This window comes from Tupaia chinensis, unplaced genomic scaffold (assembly GCF_000334495.1).
Source record: "Tupaia chinensis unplaced genomic scaffold, TupChi_1.0 Scaffold000222_1, whole genome shotgun sequence".
In the NCBI taxonomy this organism is placed as follows: Eukaryota; Metazoa; Chordata; class Mammalia; order Scandentia; family Tupaiidae; genus Tupaia; species Tupaia belangeri.
The window spans coordinates 2909398-2927342 of NW_006159697.1; the positions used below are offsets into that span (position 1 = coordinate 2909398).

General features: G+C 45.9%; 1 protein-coding gene across 1 annotated transcript in view; it reads right to left on the minus strand.

Moving 5' to 3' along the window:
* Positions 1–17945, minus strand: part of STS (steroid sulfatase) — a 157534-nt gene that overhangs the window by 20746 nt on the left and 118843 nt on the right. The window contains exon 9 of the mRNA XM_006147773.3: positions 5840–5999. Within this exon, the coding sequence (XP_006147835.1) occupies positions 5840–5999 (160 nt within the window). The remainder of the gene's footprint in view (positions 1–5839; positions 6000–17945) is intronic.

The window sequence follows — 17945 nt, forward strand, 5'->3', positions numbered from 1 at the left end:
CACAAGGCAGGCTTGGCTTCCTCCCCAAGCCCACGTCCCCGTTCACCATGCGCTGAGAGGAAAGAAACAGGGCAGGGATGGTTCTGTTCATATGCAGCATGTTCTCTGCCACGCCGTTTCCAACCCGAGGTGGCGGTTCTTATATATTTTTTTTAAATTGTTTTTTGGAGAGGTTTTGGCTATAGGGCACATGCACTTACCAGAAAGAGAGAGACAGAGAGATAGAAAGCAAGAAATCACCCCCCAGGGGGGATGGCCACGCTGCCATCCTTTCTCCTCCATTCTCCTCTCGGGATCTTGGGCACGCACGCACACACGCACCCAGCGTGAGTTTAAGCCACCGGGTCTGGGAAGGGAACCATGGTCAACTACATGGGAGTCCAGCGACATAGCCATTACGCTAACTGCTGGTCCTGGTTTTTTAAAGCTTTCAAAAAATGCCTTTTGAGAAAGACTCAGCTCTTATTGATATGAGATCCCGAAGGAGATCGAAAGACAGGAGAAGATATGTGGAGATTGTTCAGGAAGGAGGGAAGGTAGGTAGACCCTGAGAAGCCTCCGATGGTGAAGAATAATCTGAAGGTTTCCAACAAGGGACATGCCCACCTCTAAGCTCAGAGAAGACCCGGCCACCAGCTTCCCAAAGCAAGATGAAATTCCCATTTTTTGGGACACTTTCTTAACCTTTAATTTTTATTAAGGGTTACTAAATTTTATTCATTGTCATTAATTTATTTTATTGAAGTTGACCAGAGACAGACAGAAAGAGAGAAGGAAAGTAAGAAAGCAAGCTGCCAGGTCTGGGACTCAAACCATGGTTAGCCATGTGGGAGACCAGCTACCTTAACCACCATACCACCTCCTGGCCCAACCTTTCTTTTTTTTTTGGAGAGGTTTTTGCTATAGAGCGCATGTGCTTGCCAGACAGACAGAGAGAGACAGAGAGATAGAAAGCGAGAAATCACCCCCCAGGGTGGATGGCCATGCCGCAATCCCTTCTCCTCCATTCTCCTCTCGGGATCTTGGGCATGCACGCACATGCGCCCGGTGTGAGTTTAAACCACTGGGTCCGGGACTCGAACCGTGTCAACTACGTGGGAGTCCAGCGATGGAGCCATTACATGAACTGCTGGTCCCACAACCTTTCATTTTTGAGCTAAGTTTTTTTGTTTTGTTTCGTTTTTCTAATTCACCAGCAAAACTCAACACATGATTTAAGAATATGGAGTACCCCCCCCTGTTTTTTTAAAGAAAGAATTATGTATTTAATTTTATTTATCATGATTGTCGTTTTTAATTTAACCAGAGACAAAGAGAGAAGGAACGTGACAAAGCAAAGTGCCAGGTCCAGGACTCGAACCATAGTCAGTCATGTGGGGAGTCCAGTGCCTTAACTACTATGCCAGCTGCAAGCTTCAGGAACGGTCTTTTCTTTAAAAAAAGTTTATTTATTCTATGAGCAAGAGACAGACAGCACCTCCAACAAGGGTGTCTTGATGCCACAAACTACCTCGGCTTTGGCCAGCCCTGGATCATGGACTCACGTGTGCCCAGAGTACTCAGAGAGGCCGCTAGACTCCAACCAAGAACCTAACCGTGTGGGTCAGCATCACAGAGCATCATTTCATACTGCACCCACATCTGGCCCCAGAGCTACTTTTTCAAGATACGTTTCTGAGAAGGGAATTGGGTTATGGTCATGTTAGGTTGTTGGGAAAGCCATGACATATTTTCCTACATTGTTCTACGCAAAAACGTGTCATGACTTTCCTGATAACACAATAGAAAGGTGAGATCTAATTTTAAAAATAACGCTGAATCTCATAAAACTGTTTTTGGACTTAAAAGCAAAATCTTCAAGTCCTTTTTATTTATTTATTTATTTTCTGGAGAGTTGTTTTTTTTTTTTTTTTTTTTTGGGGGGTTTTTTTTTTTTTTTTTTTTTTGCTGTAGGGTGCGTGCGCTCGCCAGAGAGACAGAGAGAGACAGAGAGACAAAAAGCAAGAAACCACCCTCCAGGGAGGATGGCCACGCCGCAATCCCTTCTCCTCCATTCTCCTCTCAGGATCTTGGGCACGCACGCACACGCGCCCGGCGTGAGTTTTAAGCCACTGGGTCCGGGATGCGAACTGCAGTCGACTACGTGGGAATCCAGTGACATAGCCATTACGCTAACTGCTGGTCCCAAGTTCTTTTTTTTTTTTTTTTTTTGGAAGGGGAAAATGTCAGTTCTACAGACATTTTTTCTTCAAATGCAGAGAGAGACCCATGTTTTGGACTTTGTTAATCTCCCAGACCTCACCAGCTCTTTCCTAGAAGCAGGTGATAATCAATCACGCGGCTACAAGAGCCAGCGATTAACAGCACTGCCGAAATACGGCCTGTCAGAGGGAAGTGCATTTTCACATGAAACGCTGAATGTGACCCTGCTGAGCCAAACTCTTAAACGGTGTCTGGGCTATGGATTCACGGCTAACTACCAATAATTTGGAGGATAGCACAGTCCCATCGACAGTGTAGGCTCGGAAATGTTTTTATGACATCATTATTTGAGGAGAGACAGGAGGAGTCACTTTCAAAGACACACGGTATTGCTGTTTTCTACAGAAACAGCCCTCTTGCAGCCCTTTCTCTGCAAGTTTGTTCGCGTTTTTTGTAGTAAGTGTGCCTAGACGGGCCACATGCACAGGCCTGGGCTGGACAGGTCAACCCAGGAACTGAACCCCTGTCATCCATATGGCTTCCAGCATTGCAGGGTACTGCATGGCCACTGTGTCATCACGGCCAGGCTGGATTTCTGTTTTCCTTCCTTCCTTCCTTCCTTCCTTCCTTCCTTCCTTCCTTTTTTTTTCCCTCCCTCCTTATCTTCCATCCTCTCTTTTTTAATTTGCCAGAGGGCATGTGTACTCACCAGAGAGAAAGAGAGGGGAGAGAGAGAGAGAGAGAGGAAAGAGAGAGAGAGAGATCTGCTTAGGGGCAAGGGATCCCTTCTCTTCCATCTCTCCCTCCTTTCAGGAATTTGGGCAAACACGCACACATGCCTGGCATATCTTTCAAGCCGTCAGGTTTGGAACTCAAACCGCATAGCTGGCCAGCCACCTAGCCACCGCACCATGGGCTGGCCCTGGATTTCTGTTCTCCAATCTGTGCTGTCTCTCGGGTGACAAAGGCATCCAATATTCTGACCCTGGGATGAGTAGTAAATGTGGAAAAGGAAAGATGTGCCCTAATGTACACCTTAACACACATGTCCACACTACAGGCCAAACAAACATGGCAGAGATTCATATGCTGTCTATACAACACCTGCACGTCTACAAACTGCCCACCTGCAGATTCGGCCAACCATGCATCAGAAATACCCAGAAGAAGAAGCCATTTGCATCTGTATTGATCCCGTACAGGGATTTTTCCTTGCCCTGACAAGGACGGACGGCATGGATATAGCATCGGCATCGCATTAGGTATTGTATGCAATGTAGAAAAGACGTAAAGTACGTGGGAGGATGTGGGGAGGTGATATGCAAATACCACACCATTCACTCAAGGGACACGAACACCCGTGCCTTCGGGTGCGCGAGGGGACTCCTGGCTCCAATGCCCTCCGATACTGCCAGAGAACCGTGTGGCATTTTACGCACACTCTTCTGCTAATCCTCCCATCAACACTGTAATGTCAATGCTGTTTGTATCTGTTTTCCAGGACAGGAGCCAGAGCCCAGGAAGGTTTCATCCTTCACCCGCAGTGGAGACAAGGATTTGAAACCAAGCAGGCAACTCGAGAATCCATTTTGTCCACTCGGGGATCCCCGAGAGCCTATCGGGAGGTCTGAGAGGCCGAATATTGTTTTCACGACAATGAAAAGGCGTCCTGGGTCTTTCTGGCTGCCACTCTTTCAGCGGTGCACAGTGGGCTTCGGAGCAGCCACGGGGTGGATGAGGACATCACTGTATTGGCCAATGGGATGAGTGCTCGGGACTCCTATGTGTTTTAAAAGATGTTTGCTTCTAGGGACCAGCAACTGGCGTAATGATTATGTTGCTGGACTCCCACATAGTTGACCACAGGTCAAATCCCAGACCCAGCGGTTTAAAATTCATGCCAGGCACATGTGTATGAGTACTCAAGATCCTGAGGGGAGAATGGAAGAGAAGGAATTTCAGCATGGACCTCTCCCCCCCCACCCCCCGGGGGGGGAGGGTGATTTCTCGCTTTCTGTCTCTCTGGTGAATGCATGCACCGTATAGCAAAAATCTCTTTCGAAAAATAAAAAAAGAGATAACCAGTTTGAATTGCTGATATGATCAACGATGAGAACTATAACCACATATACAACAGACCGGTGGGTTTCCCAGTCATTGAAGAATGTCAAGGGGTCTCTGAGGCTACAAGTTTGAGAATGGTCAACCTCTCCATCTGTCTTTCCTGTGTGTGCACATGTGCCTACATGTGTTGGGGAGGGGTACATACCTAAAGCAGAATTTTGAAAACAATTTGGAAAAAAATAGTGGAGCAAGCTTGGAAACGGTGGAAGGGACACTCTGAGAGTCGACAGACTACGTTGGCGGAGCTGCTGTTTTGTGGCTGGCTTCCCCTTTGCTGTTCCCGTCAGCTGCAGCTGAATTGAAACGAGATTTGCAGCTGCCTGTGTGACATTTGCCTGGCCTGCCACCACACTAATGAAAACAATTAATCAGCGTGCTTCACTTAAAACTCTTCAGATTGGTAATAACACTTAAGAAGAGACCATTGGCAATGCCATATGAAGTTGTATTTAAATGTAAGAGGAAGACATTTCATTTAGAACTTGCTAAATGAAGACATGCTGGGAAAACAGGGCCAGTAGCTGGGGAACCAGCTGCCTTCCTCAATAACGCAGCAAAGAGCCGCTGGCGGGACAGAAAGGAAAGGCAATGGATGCAAACGTGGGAGGCCAACAGGCGGGTTGACCAGTTGCCCATGGCAAGTCAATGTTGGGGACAGAAAGATGGGAGACAGGATCAGCAGAGTGCCAAAACAAGGCACCCCAATGAAACACTATCCAGAAGCCAGGTGTTGGTGCAGAGATAATGCAACTAGACCCACATGGGAAAGGTCCTGGGTTCACATCTCAGGATCTCTGTGATCTGGGCCAGCTGAGACTGGGGGTGGATTGTGAAAAGGAGACCCAATTGGGGGTACCTGTCCATCTGTCCTTGTCTCTCTTTCTTTATGTCTCTGTGTCTCATAAAAGGGAGGGAGAGATAAAGAGAGAAAAGAAGAAGGAAGGAAGAAAGGATGGAGAGAGGGATGGAAGGATGGAAGGGAGGAAGGAGAAAGAAAAAACAATAAAGAAACTGACTTATGGGGCCAGCAGGTGGTGTGGTGGTTAAGGCGCTGGACTCCCCACAATGGCCAACCATGATTTGAGTCTAGAACCCAGCAAGTGAAAATCATGCCAGACACATGTGCATGCATGCTCAAAACCCTGAGAAGAGAGTAGAGGAGAAGGGATTGCAGTGTAGCCATTCCTCTTGGGGAGGTTGTTTTTCACTTTCCCTCTTACTGTCTCTTCTGTCTCTCTCCAGTGAGCACATGTGCCCAGTGGCAAAACAAACAAACAAAAACGAACTTAAAAGCAAAATCTAAATACCAGCCATCCACATCCCAGCTCACAGAACTGTTCAGGAACTGTGAGTTTATTTTCCACTGGAATAATAGAATTCGTAGAGGAGCTTGTATGTTGGCCATCCTACTAGTAAGTCCTAGACCCAGGGAACTCCCACCACAGGTGACACGGCAGCATGCAGCAAACTGAAACACACCAAGACCACCCCAGCCAACCCTGAATCCGAGTACCTGTCCTTCGGCAGTGGTGATCCAGCTAGTTTGACCACCGTGGGGAAGATGTCCATGTTGCTTGTTGGCTCATCAATCTCTTGACCAGGTTGTATCACCCCGGACCATCGAAGGATCCCTGGAATCCGAATACCTCCTTCCCAGTTGTTCCCTTTTCCTCCTACAGTGCCACAGAGAGGGAACGGGGAGACTGTAAGCTCTTCAACGCTCAGTTCAATGTTCTCTCTGATGCTCAATTTGGAAGGACCAAGTCCTCTCATTATGTGCATTCAATGTGGATGAAGGGTCTTTAAAAAGTTCATGGGCCTCTTTCTCTTTTCTGGAAGAAATGCATCAACTTAAAAGAGTTTAATAAGGGAGGGGGAATGAAGGCATTACACAGTGCAGCAGTAGTTCAACGCTCAGCTGAACCCACAGGAAGAGATCTGGGTTCACATCCTTCCTGTACACGCCAGGCACACACATGCCCATGAACCAGAGTGGCTCAGGTTGGAGGTGGATCATGGCACGATGACCCCGCTGGGGGTGCCTCTGTCTCACTAGGTAAATAAGTACATAAACACACTTTAAAATAGTATATGGGAAGGGCCAGCAGACGGTGTGGTGGTTAAGGCTCTAGACTCCTACATGGCCTTCAGCGGTTTGAGTCCCGAATCTGGTAGCTTGCTTTCTTACTCTCCCTTTCTCTCTTTCTGTCTCTCTGGACAGATTGAAAAATAGTAATAATAACAAATAAAGAAAGAATTAGTTAAAAAAAATGGGAAATACATGTTATGAGAAAAGTATGTGCTTTTTTTTTTTTTTACACCAAAATGAATTTATAGTTTAATTCCATTTTTTTTCATGGATTTTTGAAGTCCCTTCATAGTTCATGAGCAGCATAGTATAAGCTGAGGTGAAAGCAATTCCTATAGGACATGGCCATGAGTAGGGACTACATGGCCAGCTTTGCATGATAGGAGCAATGACTGTGGTCAGGAAAAGTCACATCTCAGGGCAACAAAGACCCACACTGATGACCCTGGAACCTGAGAGTCCTAATATCGTGTCTGCTGCTCACCCGTGGTGGGAGGCCAAAGGATATCCATGTCCAAATCCCTAGACCCTGGGGACCTAGAACCTTACATGCCAAAGAGGACACTGCAGATGCGAGTGTGGGTTTTGAGATGAGGAGATTACCCTGCACCATCTGAGTGGGTCCCGCATCATAGCAGGGTCCTGGCAAAGCAAAGAGGGAGGCAGGAGGGTCAGAGCGAAAGAAGCAACACAGTTTGCAACCTCAGAGATGGGAAGGTGACGCATGGCTGGATTTGCAGATAGAGGAGGGTATCCCCCCAGTCAAGGAAGAGGTGGGCAACCTCTAGAAACTAGAAAAGGGAAAAAGAAGGATTCTTCTCAGGAGAAACATAGCTCTCAATTTTATTTTGGACTTTTCATCTCGATTTTATTTTGGACTTTTCATCTCCAGAGTTATAAGACAATAAACTCATGCAACTCATGCTTTTTTTTTTTTTTAGAATTATGTACTCAATTTTATTTATTCATTCATTTAATTTTTTAGTTTGACCAGAGAGAGATTACAGAGAGAGAAAGAGTACTAGAAAGTGAGAAAGCAAGCCACCAGGTCCGGGACTCAAACTGGTCAGTCATGTAGGAGTGTCCAACACCTTAATCACCACGCCACCTGCTGGTCCCAAACTCATGCAGTTTTTGAGACACAGAACTTTTAGACAACTGTGACAGCAGCCAAGTGTCCTCAGGCATCAGCCTTTGGTGTGTCATAGCCCCACAAGGGATATTGCGAGTGTTACGCGAAATGATTAGTCAGCACAACGCCAGGGATGAACACATCTAACCATTATTACCGTCATGTGATTTGCATGGCTTGAATAATGGCTTGTCCACCAAGGGGTCGTATGCTGGCATTTGTTCCCTAACGCGATGGTGCTAGGAAGTGGTGGGATCGTAGGAGTGGAGGTCTGGGAGGTGACTGAGTCATGAGGGCATTGCCTTCACCCAGGGGTCAGTGCTGTCGGTGAGCAGTGGACTGACAGAAGAAGACCTGCTTTCAATGTGGCCAGGCAGATCCGGAGGCTGAGAGGGTGAGCAGGACACATGACAGAAGTGAGGGCTTCTGTTTCCTCTTCCTCTCTCTCTCTCTCTGTCTCTCTCTCTCTCTGCAGGTGCCTGCTGACCCAGTTGCTTTGGTCGCCATGTGGTAATGTAGTTCCCAAGGTTGGCTTCAGGCTCTTGGACTTTCCAGCCATTAGCACTGTGAACCAGGCAACATCCACTCCTTACACACTCCTTATAAATCACCTACTTTATTTTTATTTTTACAGGTGTTTGCTATAGGGCACATGTGCTTGCCAGAAAGACAGGAGGGACAGAGAGTGAGAAATCACTCCCCAGCGGGGATGGCCATGCCACAATCCTTTCTCCTCCATTCTCCTCTCGGGATCTTGGGTACGCACGCACATGCGCCCGGCGTGAGTTTAAGCCACCGGGTCCGGGACTTGAACCACGGTCAACTACATTGGGAGTCCAGCGACGTAGCCATGACGCTAACTGCTGGTCCTTATAAATCACCTATTCACAGGCATTTCCTCTCAGCCACCCGACAGTAGACGACAGCACTACGACTTTATAACCAGATTAGTTGAGGGAACGCCGGGTACCTATGAGGCCATCCGGGAATAATGAAATGAAGCGTGAAGGAGGGACTGGCAGTGGCTGCAAGGGTAATCTCAGAGTGGATCAGAATGTCAGGAAAGCTCAGAGGATGTCTCCAAGTGAGGGATAGAGACAGAGTACGGCAGGGGAGAGCTCAGAGAGGCCAGAGCTGGAGTCCACGAGGCCACGCCGGTGGGACGTGGACGGGTGAATAAGCACTCCTCCTTCCTCCACAGAAGTGCCCCCCAGGGATTCATAATAAGCTGAACAGGGGTGTGAATCCCACGGCAGTTACTCTTCGGAATGAACATTCTGGCTGCAGGTATCCAGGCCCCTGTCGTTCTGGCCAATGGGGAGGCTGGATTAGGAGGATCATGACAGGGTGACACCCTGTTAGAAATCTCTCTCTCTGTCTCTGTCTGTCTGTCTCCGATAAAGAAAGAAAACAAAACACTAATTCATACCAGGAATGTAACGGACTATTCTCAGAGAATATAAAAGCCATTAAAACTTAAGCAAAGGATCTTTGTTGAAAACAATATATTCAGTAACACCCCTGATTGGATGTTCACACATGGCATGCATGCTTTGAAACACCATATTGGATGCCACAAAGATTTATTAAAAAATAAATGAGGTAAAATAAATTAAATAGGTAACAATATAAAATATGAAAAACATTTTTGTTTTATGGAGTGTTCGCTATAGGGCACATGCACTCGGTAGAGAGACAGAGACAGAGAGACAAAAAGTGAGAAATCACCCCCCAGGGGGATGGCCACATGACCGTCCTGCCTCCTCCATTCTCCTCTAGGGATCTTGGGCACACACGCACATGCGCCCGGCGTGAGCTTAAGCCACTGGTTCTGGGACTCAGACCACGGCTGACGATGTGGGAGCCCAGCAATGTAATCGTTACACCTTCCTCAGGTGCCCAAAGCTCATTTCCTGCTGCCGAAGATTGCAGACTGAATTCCTCTCTTGGGCAAGACATGCATTCAGACGTCTTCTGTGCACTGACGTTTAGGGAGAGCTCACACAGAATTTGCTGTGGCGGCCTCATAAGAAAGTTTAAAAGACAGTGAAAACTCTCCCCCTTCCTCTGTCTCTTCCACATCACCGGAAGGTGAAGAGTCTCTGACAGATACGGTTATTCTTGCTTCGCCGGGACCACAACCACGGAATGGGAAGTTGAACGGATTTGCCATCGTTCATTTGCACTGTCAATAGAGGAGCAGGAGGAGGACTCCCGGCCCGTGAATTACAGTCTGGTTTTCTTTCTATCTGACCAAGCTCACACAATTCTCACCTGCTGTTCTTCTCCTCCATCCAGCCCACACCATTTTCACTTTACATTTAACAACAAAAAAACTCATTGCTCTATCACAATAAAAAAAAAAAAAAAAAAAAAAAAGAAAAGGAGAGCTAGTTTCATGAAAGTGTTGCTATGTAGGTACTGTTCCATTGGTTAAAATAAAACAGAATAAGTAAATGGCAAAGTGGTGAACCCAACTATTCAAAAAAGGAAAAAAAAAAAAGCACCCTTTTAAAGGATAGTTTTGGGACCAGCAAGTGACATAGTGGTTAAGGCACTGGACTCCCATGTGGTCAAACATGATTTGAGTCCCGGACCCGGTGGCTTGAAACTCATGCCAGGCACAAGCGTGTGCATGCCTAAAATACCAAGAGGAGACTGGAGAAGAAGGGATTGTGATGTGGTCATTGCCACTGGGGGGGTGATTTCTCTCTTTCCTTTCTGTTTTTTGAGGGGTTTTTGCTATAGGCTGTGTGTGCTGGCCAGAAAGACAGAGAGAGACAGAGAGACAGAAAGCGAGAAATCACCCCCCCCCAAGGGGGGATGGCCATGCCACAATCCCTTCTCCTCCATTCTCCTCTCAGGATCTTGGGCACACACGCACATGCTCCCGGTGTGAGTTTAAGCCACCGGGTCCGGGACGCAAACTGCAGTCGACTACATGGGAGTCTAGTGACAGAGCCATTATGCCAACTGCTGGCTTCTGATTTCTCACTTTCTGTCTCTCTTTTTCTCTTCATCTCTCCAGCGAGTGCATGTGCCCTATAGCAAAAATCTCTCTCTCTCTAAAAAAAAGTTTACCCTCTAGATATAACCTGGCATTGCAAATTGAATCCTAGAACAGAACATGAACATCAATGAAAAAAGTGGTAAAATCTGGATAAAGTCTATGTAGTTGAGGGAATAATGACGTGCCCAGGCTGACCTGGACAAATGCACCATGGTTATGTAGGGTGTGAACGTTCGGGGTGACTGGTAATGAGCATTCCAGAACTCTTGTTAATGTATTTTCAATGCTGTAAATTAGAGGTGTAGAGATGGAGTAATTCTGGAGAATTTCTGAAGCTGATTCTGATATCGTTATAGGAGAGGTCTTCAAAAGGCTCATGAAAAATACATATTATGAAAAAATCATGCAAGGAGCTCAAAATTTTTTTGCATTAAAATAAATTGGTTCTTAAATTCCATTTTTACAAAAGCTTATTAAAGTCTAGATAGATAGATAGATAGATAGATAGATAGACACATACGATTGCTTTCATATTCTTCAAGTCAAAGAAGTAAGAGAATAAAATGAAGTATCTCAGAGGGCTGTATAAGGATTGTTTCTTGGTAATAATAAGCACCAAAATCTAACTGGCAACCTATAACAATACATGGATTGTAGTAAACGTCTTAGCTTATCAGATCCTTACATCTACCCCATGAGAATCCTATTCTTTTTTTTCCTTTTTTGTTTCCTTCTTCCACAAGAGAGAGAGGAGCCCCACAGAGTTCTCATGCCATGATCCACTGCCAGCCCCAACCAGTCCAGGATCATGGGCATGCATGTGTCCATCCTACTCAGGGAGGTCTCTGGAGGTGAACCAGGAACCTTCCCATGTTGGTCACCCATGCAGAGTGTTGTGTCACTGTTGCACCATGCCTGGTCCCCATCTCTTTCCATCTTACAGGTGTACAATCTAAGGCTGGGAGACACTGAAGTAAACTGCTGAAGATCATTCAGCTACCATGTGGTGTAGTTACAGACACAAATTGTCCAACTCCAGAGCCTGTGAATTGAATGAGTTCTCCAGAATTTACTCAATTTCTACAAAAGCTGCTGCCAAGTTGTCTGTGTACATCACAAGCAGGGTCCTAGATCCTAAGTCCCAGGTGCACTATATTGAGAAACTCAGAAAGACTTTTCTGAATTGAATTAAGGACTGTGCCTGTCTTTCATAGTCTGACTTGCTTCGTTTGGCATTAAATCCTCCATAGGCATCCACTTTGTATCCAATGCCAGGGTCTCATTGTTCTTTATGGCTGAGTAGTATTCTCTAGTGTATATGTGCCACATTTTTTCAATCCATTCATCTGTCCTTAGATATTTGCACTGATTCCATGTCTTAGAGATTGTGACTAATGCTGCAATAAACAGGGATGTGCAAGTGTTTTTCTGACTGTGTGTTTTCCTATTCTTTGGATAGATACCCACAGTGGGTAGCATGTTGGGAAAAAACATTTTGTACACTGTAAACATGTACAGTGATTAAATGTAAGATATATATATATGCAATTTTTAAAAAGAAGGAAAAAAATGAAAGAAAAAAAGGGGAAAGAAAAAGGACTGTGAGCAAACTGTTATCCTCCAGGAATTCACATGTGCACCAACTTTAAAGCATAAAGGTAACATCCAAGATCCCTCAGTGATGGAAGAGGCATCTTATAATAGCACTGCTTGAGGTATACATGCTTTGAAAACAAACAAACAAAACAGAAAATGAAACTCCTGGATAGGCTCTAGAAATGCCACACAATGCCAGAAATGCCAGACCCACAGGAGAGCTGAGTCTCAGATAGCCACATAGAAGACTGGATACAAACAAATGATTTACCTCTGCTCAGGTGAGATGCACGGAATACCGCCAACAGGTCTGGTAATGTGGGGTGCAGATCTGCCTGTAGCCCCTAGCCTTGGACACGTACATTTATGGTGTGGTAGCAGCAGAAGGGGTCTCAGCTAATGCTAGCTTTCTGGTAGCAAAGTGTTAAACTCAACATGCTCAGTTGGGAAGATCTAAATCTACTCTGTGAGATGTCATGACATTATATTCAGATATACAGAAATGCATGCATAAATATAATCTTGTGCAAGCTTCTAAAGCTGTAAAAGGAGTGTTTTTATCACAGCCACAGTAAAAAAAAAAAAGGGGGGGGTTTAATTACTTAATTATTTTTAAAAAATTCTTATTTCTATTTCTTTTACACATTCAATCACGTTACTTAGCTTACAAAGTGAATATTCCGGTGTGCACATTTCTCATCAGTCCAGTTCACCATACTGGAAAGTTACCTTTAATAGGTAATAATCTATTTCTTTGTCCCATAAAGTTTTTCTTTCTGTTTTTTTTTTACACACTTTTAATAGATGATAAACACATACTAGCACACGTTGCCTATGGAAAACCACATCTGAGGAAGCACGACCACACGTCTGCAGATATGTGTTGGTGAGCAAATCTCCTGGCCTGTCAGATGGTGTAGCTTTGGGTCTGATCCTTCCTGCATTGCTGGGAGGAGAGGGCTACATACAAAACCTGGGTGCCGGCCACAAAAGCACAGCACCCTTTACTCCTGGCCACAACTATCTACTGGGTTATTGGGAAAGTCTTGATGCATTTTTGCATAGTGAAACAGAAAAATAAGTCATGACTTCCTTGATGACCTAATGTATCAGTGAACAGAGTTTGCAGACACTCAGCGGGTGGACCTGGGATGCTTCATTCATTCTGCAGATTTTTTTATAGTTTATTTATTTATTCTTCCATGAGACAGAGAGAGGGAGAAGCACCGTCAAACAAGGTCTTCATACTGACACCCATGCCCAGTCCCAGCCTGCAGAGATCACAAGCACATGCATGACCACCACGCTCTGGGGAGTGCTTGGACTTGAACCCTCGACCTTTCCCTTGTGGGTCCAGTTGCATTACCACGATGCCACCACCTGACACCATTCAGCGGCTGTTAAGCCAGGGCTTATTGTGATTACAAATGACAATGGACTTAAACGCCTCCTAGAAACTGTTCCAACTCTTTGCATACATGAACTCCTTCGAGCTCACCATCTCTCTGGAAGCAAGTGCCTACTCTTTGAGCTCAGAAAACTCTGCGCATGCTTCCACAGCAAGTCACGGATGGCCCCAGATGGTGGTCTAAGCATTCGTCCTACTGGAAGCCAGGATTTACCCACTCTCCGATCCCCAAAGAGGACACAAAGACAGTATGTCATCACCAAAGCCATGATGTATTTTCCGATGTTTTCCTATGCAAACATGCGTCATGGCTTTCCTGATTCAATGTGTGAATGGGGAATTTTGCCCTCTAGAAACTCAAACTCTCCAAAGACAGTTCAGATATCCCCATGGGTAACTCTGAGTTGTTACCAAGTAACAGCACCTTGGCTGTCTTTTACCTGGGAAAACCTGCCTTGTGTCAATAAACTTTGACCTGAGAGTTAGAAAAGTTGAACAAGGGGGTTGCAAGAGAGAGGAAAGATAAACGGATTAAGGTGTCTGGATGATTTTTTTCCTACAAATTTATGAGCAAGAGGAAAAGGCATGGTCTAAAGGAAGAATTTGGTTGAGTAATTGTCAACTTCATACTTGTAACATGTGGGTGGCACGATGAGGAATGTTCCCATCACAGAGGGATGATGACTGAGTTACCCTATCTCTCCAGGCAAGCCTACAGAAATGTGTCTACAATTTACTCCACGACTCTTGTTAGGAACAGCTGTTTTAAGAGAAGGCTTCTATTTCTGTCCTTGCGAATGCTACCACCCAGCAGGTCGAATCACGCTTAATGGCATGAGCATATGCTAGTCATTCTTATGCCTGATCCGAGCAGAGTTTTATAAACTATTTTGGGTTTCATTTTTCTACTCCCGAGTGTCTTTCCAGGCACCAGAACCACAAGTGACATAAATCTCCTTTTTTTTTTTTTTTGGTAAATAATTATTTTATTTAACTGTCTTTATTTATTTTTAAATTGACCAGAGAGGGACAGAGTGAGAGAGAAAGAGAGAGAGAGAGAGAGAGAGAGAGAGGTGAAAGTGACAAAGCAAGGTGCCAGGTCCGGGACTCGAACTGCAGTTGACCATGTGGGAGTCCAGTGCCTTCCACCATATGCCACCTACCAGCCCCTCCATATTTATAGATCATCTAGTCTCAGGTATTTCCATCATGTATTTCTGTTAGCAACAAGAGAGCTTCCAATGGTCAGTCGTCATGTACAAAGCAGAACTGAGCATTTGCACCCCAAGTCTCCATCCCCTGACTTACTTTCCCTCCTTGGCCTCCTCACCTGACACAGTTCGCTCACACTTTGAACTTTAAGAACGACAGGGTGCTATTGCTCAACACGACCTTCTCAAACCCACCTACCATGATGTACTTCTCACCGCTCTTGCCCCGAAACGCTTCACATCAGTCTGCCAAATGTCAGCTCCACCCAGAAGACTCTCTAATGCCCAGGCTGGGCTAACTCCTTCTAACATTCCTCTTCCATGGCTCCCTTCCCAGTGCATTGTACTAAAACGATTTCTTTCTTTCTCTGTCTTTTAGCAACTAGAATGCAGGTCCTGGAGGTCAGGAACTTCTCTTTGATCGCCTAGAAGATAGCATTGCCGGCATTGTTCAGAGCCTGCTTGTGAGTGGCTGTCAGTCAAACTCCACAGAAAGAGCGAGCTGAAACACGAGGACAATGAGCTCTTTCTTTCAAAGGGGAAAAGCCGGTGGGCTATCTCCTGGCAGACTCACTTAGTCTAGATGGCCCCCCCTGACAGTGGTGTTTGACTCATAAACTTCCAACTTCATGATAGTGAGAAAGTGATAAACCATTCTGGTTTTGCATTTTCAGGTTTTTGTTTTTTTTTATAAAGTATTACTTTATTTGGTTTATTTCTTAATTTGATGAGAGAGACAGAGACAGAGAGAGGGAAAGTGAGAAAGCAAGTCGCCAAGTCTGGACTTGAACCACGGTCGGCCATGTGGGCATCCAGTCCCTTAACCACCATGCCACCTGCTGGCCCCTCACTTTTAGTTTTTAATAAACTATAAGAGTTGGGACCAGCAGATTGCCTAATGGTTCCATCGCTGGACTGCCACGTAGCTGACTGCAGTTAGAGTCCTGGACCCGGCGACTTAAAAACTCACGCCAGGCACGTGTGCGTGCGTGCCCAAGATCCCAAGAGGAGAATGGAGGAGAGGGGACTGCAGCATGGCCATTCCCCCTGGGGAGTGATTTCTCGCTTTCTGTCTGTCTCTGTGTGGTGGCCATAGCATGCACCTTATAGAAAAAAATGTCTCTAAAAAAATCAAATAAATAAAAATAAGTTACAAGAGCTCTTCAGCCCTTAGTTACCAAGCAGGCCCGGTGTCAGTGGGCTCTTTCCAACTGGAAGATACTCTGCGTGTTATGAGCACGCTTCCGGCGGGCTGGGCTAAGCCATGCTGTTTGGCACGTGAGGTATACTGAATGCATTTTCGAATGGCCACACCGTCGACTTCCAGGGTTGACCAGGACGCAGCCTGGTGGTGAGCAGAGGAGCAGCTGTGCTATCTGACAAGAAGGGGCAGTCAGGACTCTCAGGGGAACCTGGCCAGCATGTGCGCCAACCTCTAAAGATGGACGCTGCAAGCAACTGCCTTGCAATAAAGCTCAAGGGCCTCTCACCGCTATTGTCTTGGCTCCAATCAAAGCAGTGACCGCTCTCTGAAAGCTGCATGAGGGAAAGACCAAATTCAGAGACCGTCAGAAGCACCTCCTAAGCGAGCTGGCCTCGAGCCAATCATCAGACTTTCAAATTTGCACTTAAGGTACAGGGAAAATAGCAGTGTCGGCAGAACCTTTTAGACTCTGGCATCGGGCATTTTTCAAAGCATTTCTCTGCATGTGGAGACAGTCTACACCCTTGAACACTCGGGAAAATATCATCTCCCTCACCTCTCTACTGCAGAAGCCGTCTAGATTGAATTCATCTATCCCACTGACATTTACGACTTGCTTATCGGCCAAGGGAGGTGGAGGGGAAGGGAGGAGGGGAAACCTCTTTTAGACTCTGACCTGGGAGAGGATGGAAACAGAAAGTTGAGCTGTTCTCTTCTGAGATCCCAGCAAAGCCTGTACCATGAGGATGGGGAAGAAGCAAACAGTGTGAAAACTATACTACGAGAAAATCTCTAGGAAGTTATTTTGGTCTCTTCTCAAAGGAAGGTGTTTCAGGAAAGAGGGGGAAATACACAGAGCGAGTCCCAGGAGACAGACACAACAGAAATCTGCAAAGTGTTTACTGGTCCCTCAGCAAACATTCCTTCCTTCCTTCATTCATTATTGGCAGAAATGACATGTGCTCATCAGAGAGAAACAGAGGACAGAGAGAGAGAGAAGGAGGGAGGGAGAGGGAGAAAGCACCTCCCATGGGGTGTGGTCATGCATAATCCATTCTCCTCCATTTCTCCATCCTGTCCGGATCTGGGGGGCGCATGCACACATGCCGGCCATATTTTACAAGCGTCCAGGTCAGGATTCAAACCGAGTGGTCGGCCATGTAGGACCCACCTCTTTTAACCACCTGGCCATGGGACCAGCAGCAGCAGATATTTATGGACTACTAGCTCTGTAGGCATTTTAGGCACTAGATCAGTAGGCTGAATAAGGTAGCCTATATATCTGTGGGGATTATAACAGGAGAGATGGGATATAGCACATAAATTGATGAATACACACATAGCCAACGTGCCAGGAGTTAAATATGGTGGTGAGAGGAGTAGCTATGGTGGGAAGGGACAGGAATTTCAGTTTGGTCATCCAGGGAGACCTTGCAGAAGCAAGGTTCCAAAGTAGAAATACGGAAACTTTTTTAAAAGAGATTTTTGCTGTAGAGCATGTGTGCTTGCCAGAGAGACAAAGACAGAGAGACAGAAAGCAAGAAATTACCCCTGGGGGATGACCATGCCATAATCCCTTCTCCTCCATTCTCCTCTCGGGATTTTGGGCACACACACACACACGTGCCCGGTGTGAGTTTAAGCCACCAGGTCCAGGACTCGAACCACAGTCAACTACATGGGAGTCCAGTGATGTAACCATTACGCTAACTGCTGGTCCCATGGAGACTTTCAATATCGTAACACCCCTGATAGAATTCCTACATGTATTATACTAACCGTAAAGGATCTCAGGCTCGTGGGGAAGGGCTGGGACATTTGGTTGTTCCTTTGCTGTCTATGAAAATTGCAATGATTCAATACAGGAGCATTGTCAAACTAACTGGACCATCTCATGGATACAACGATTCCTTAATTCTTAACTGGGCAGATAAGGCATTCCTTACATAAGTGGTTTTATGAGGGTGAC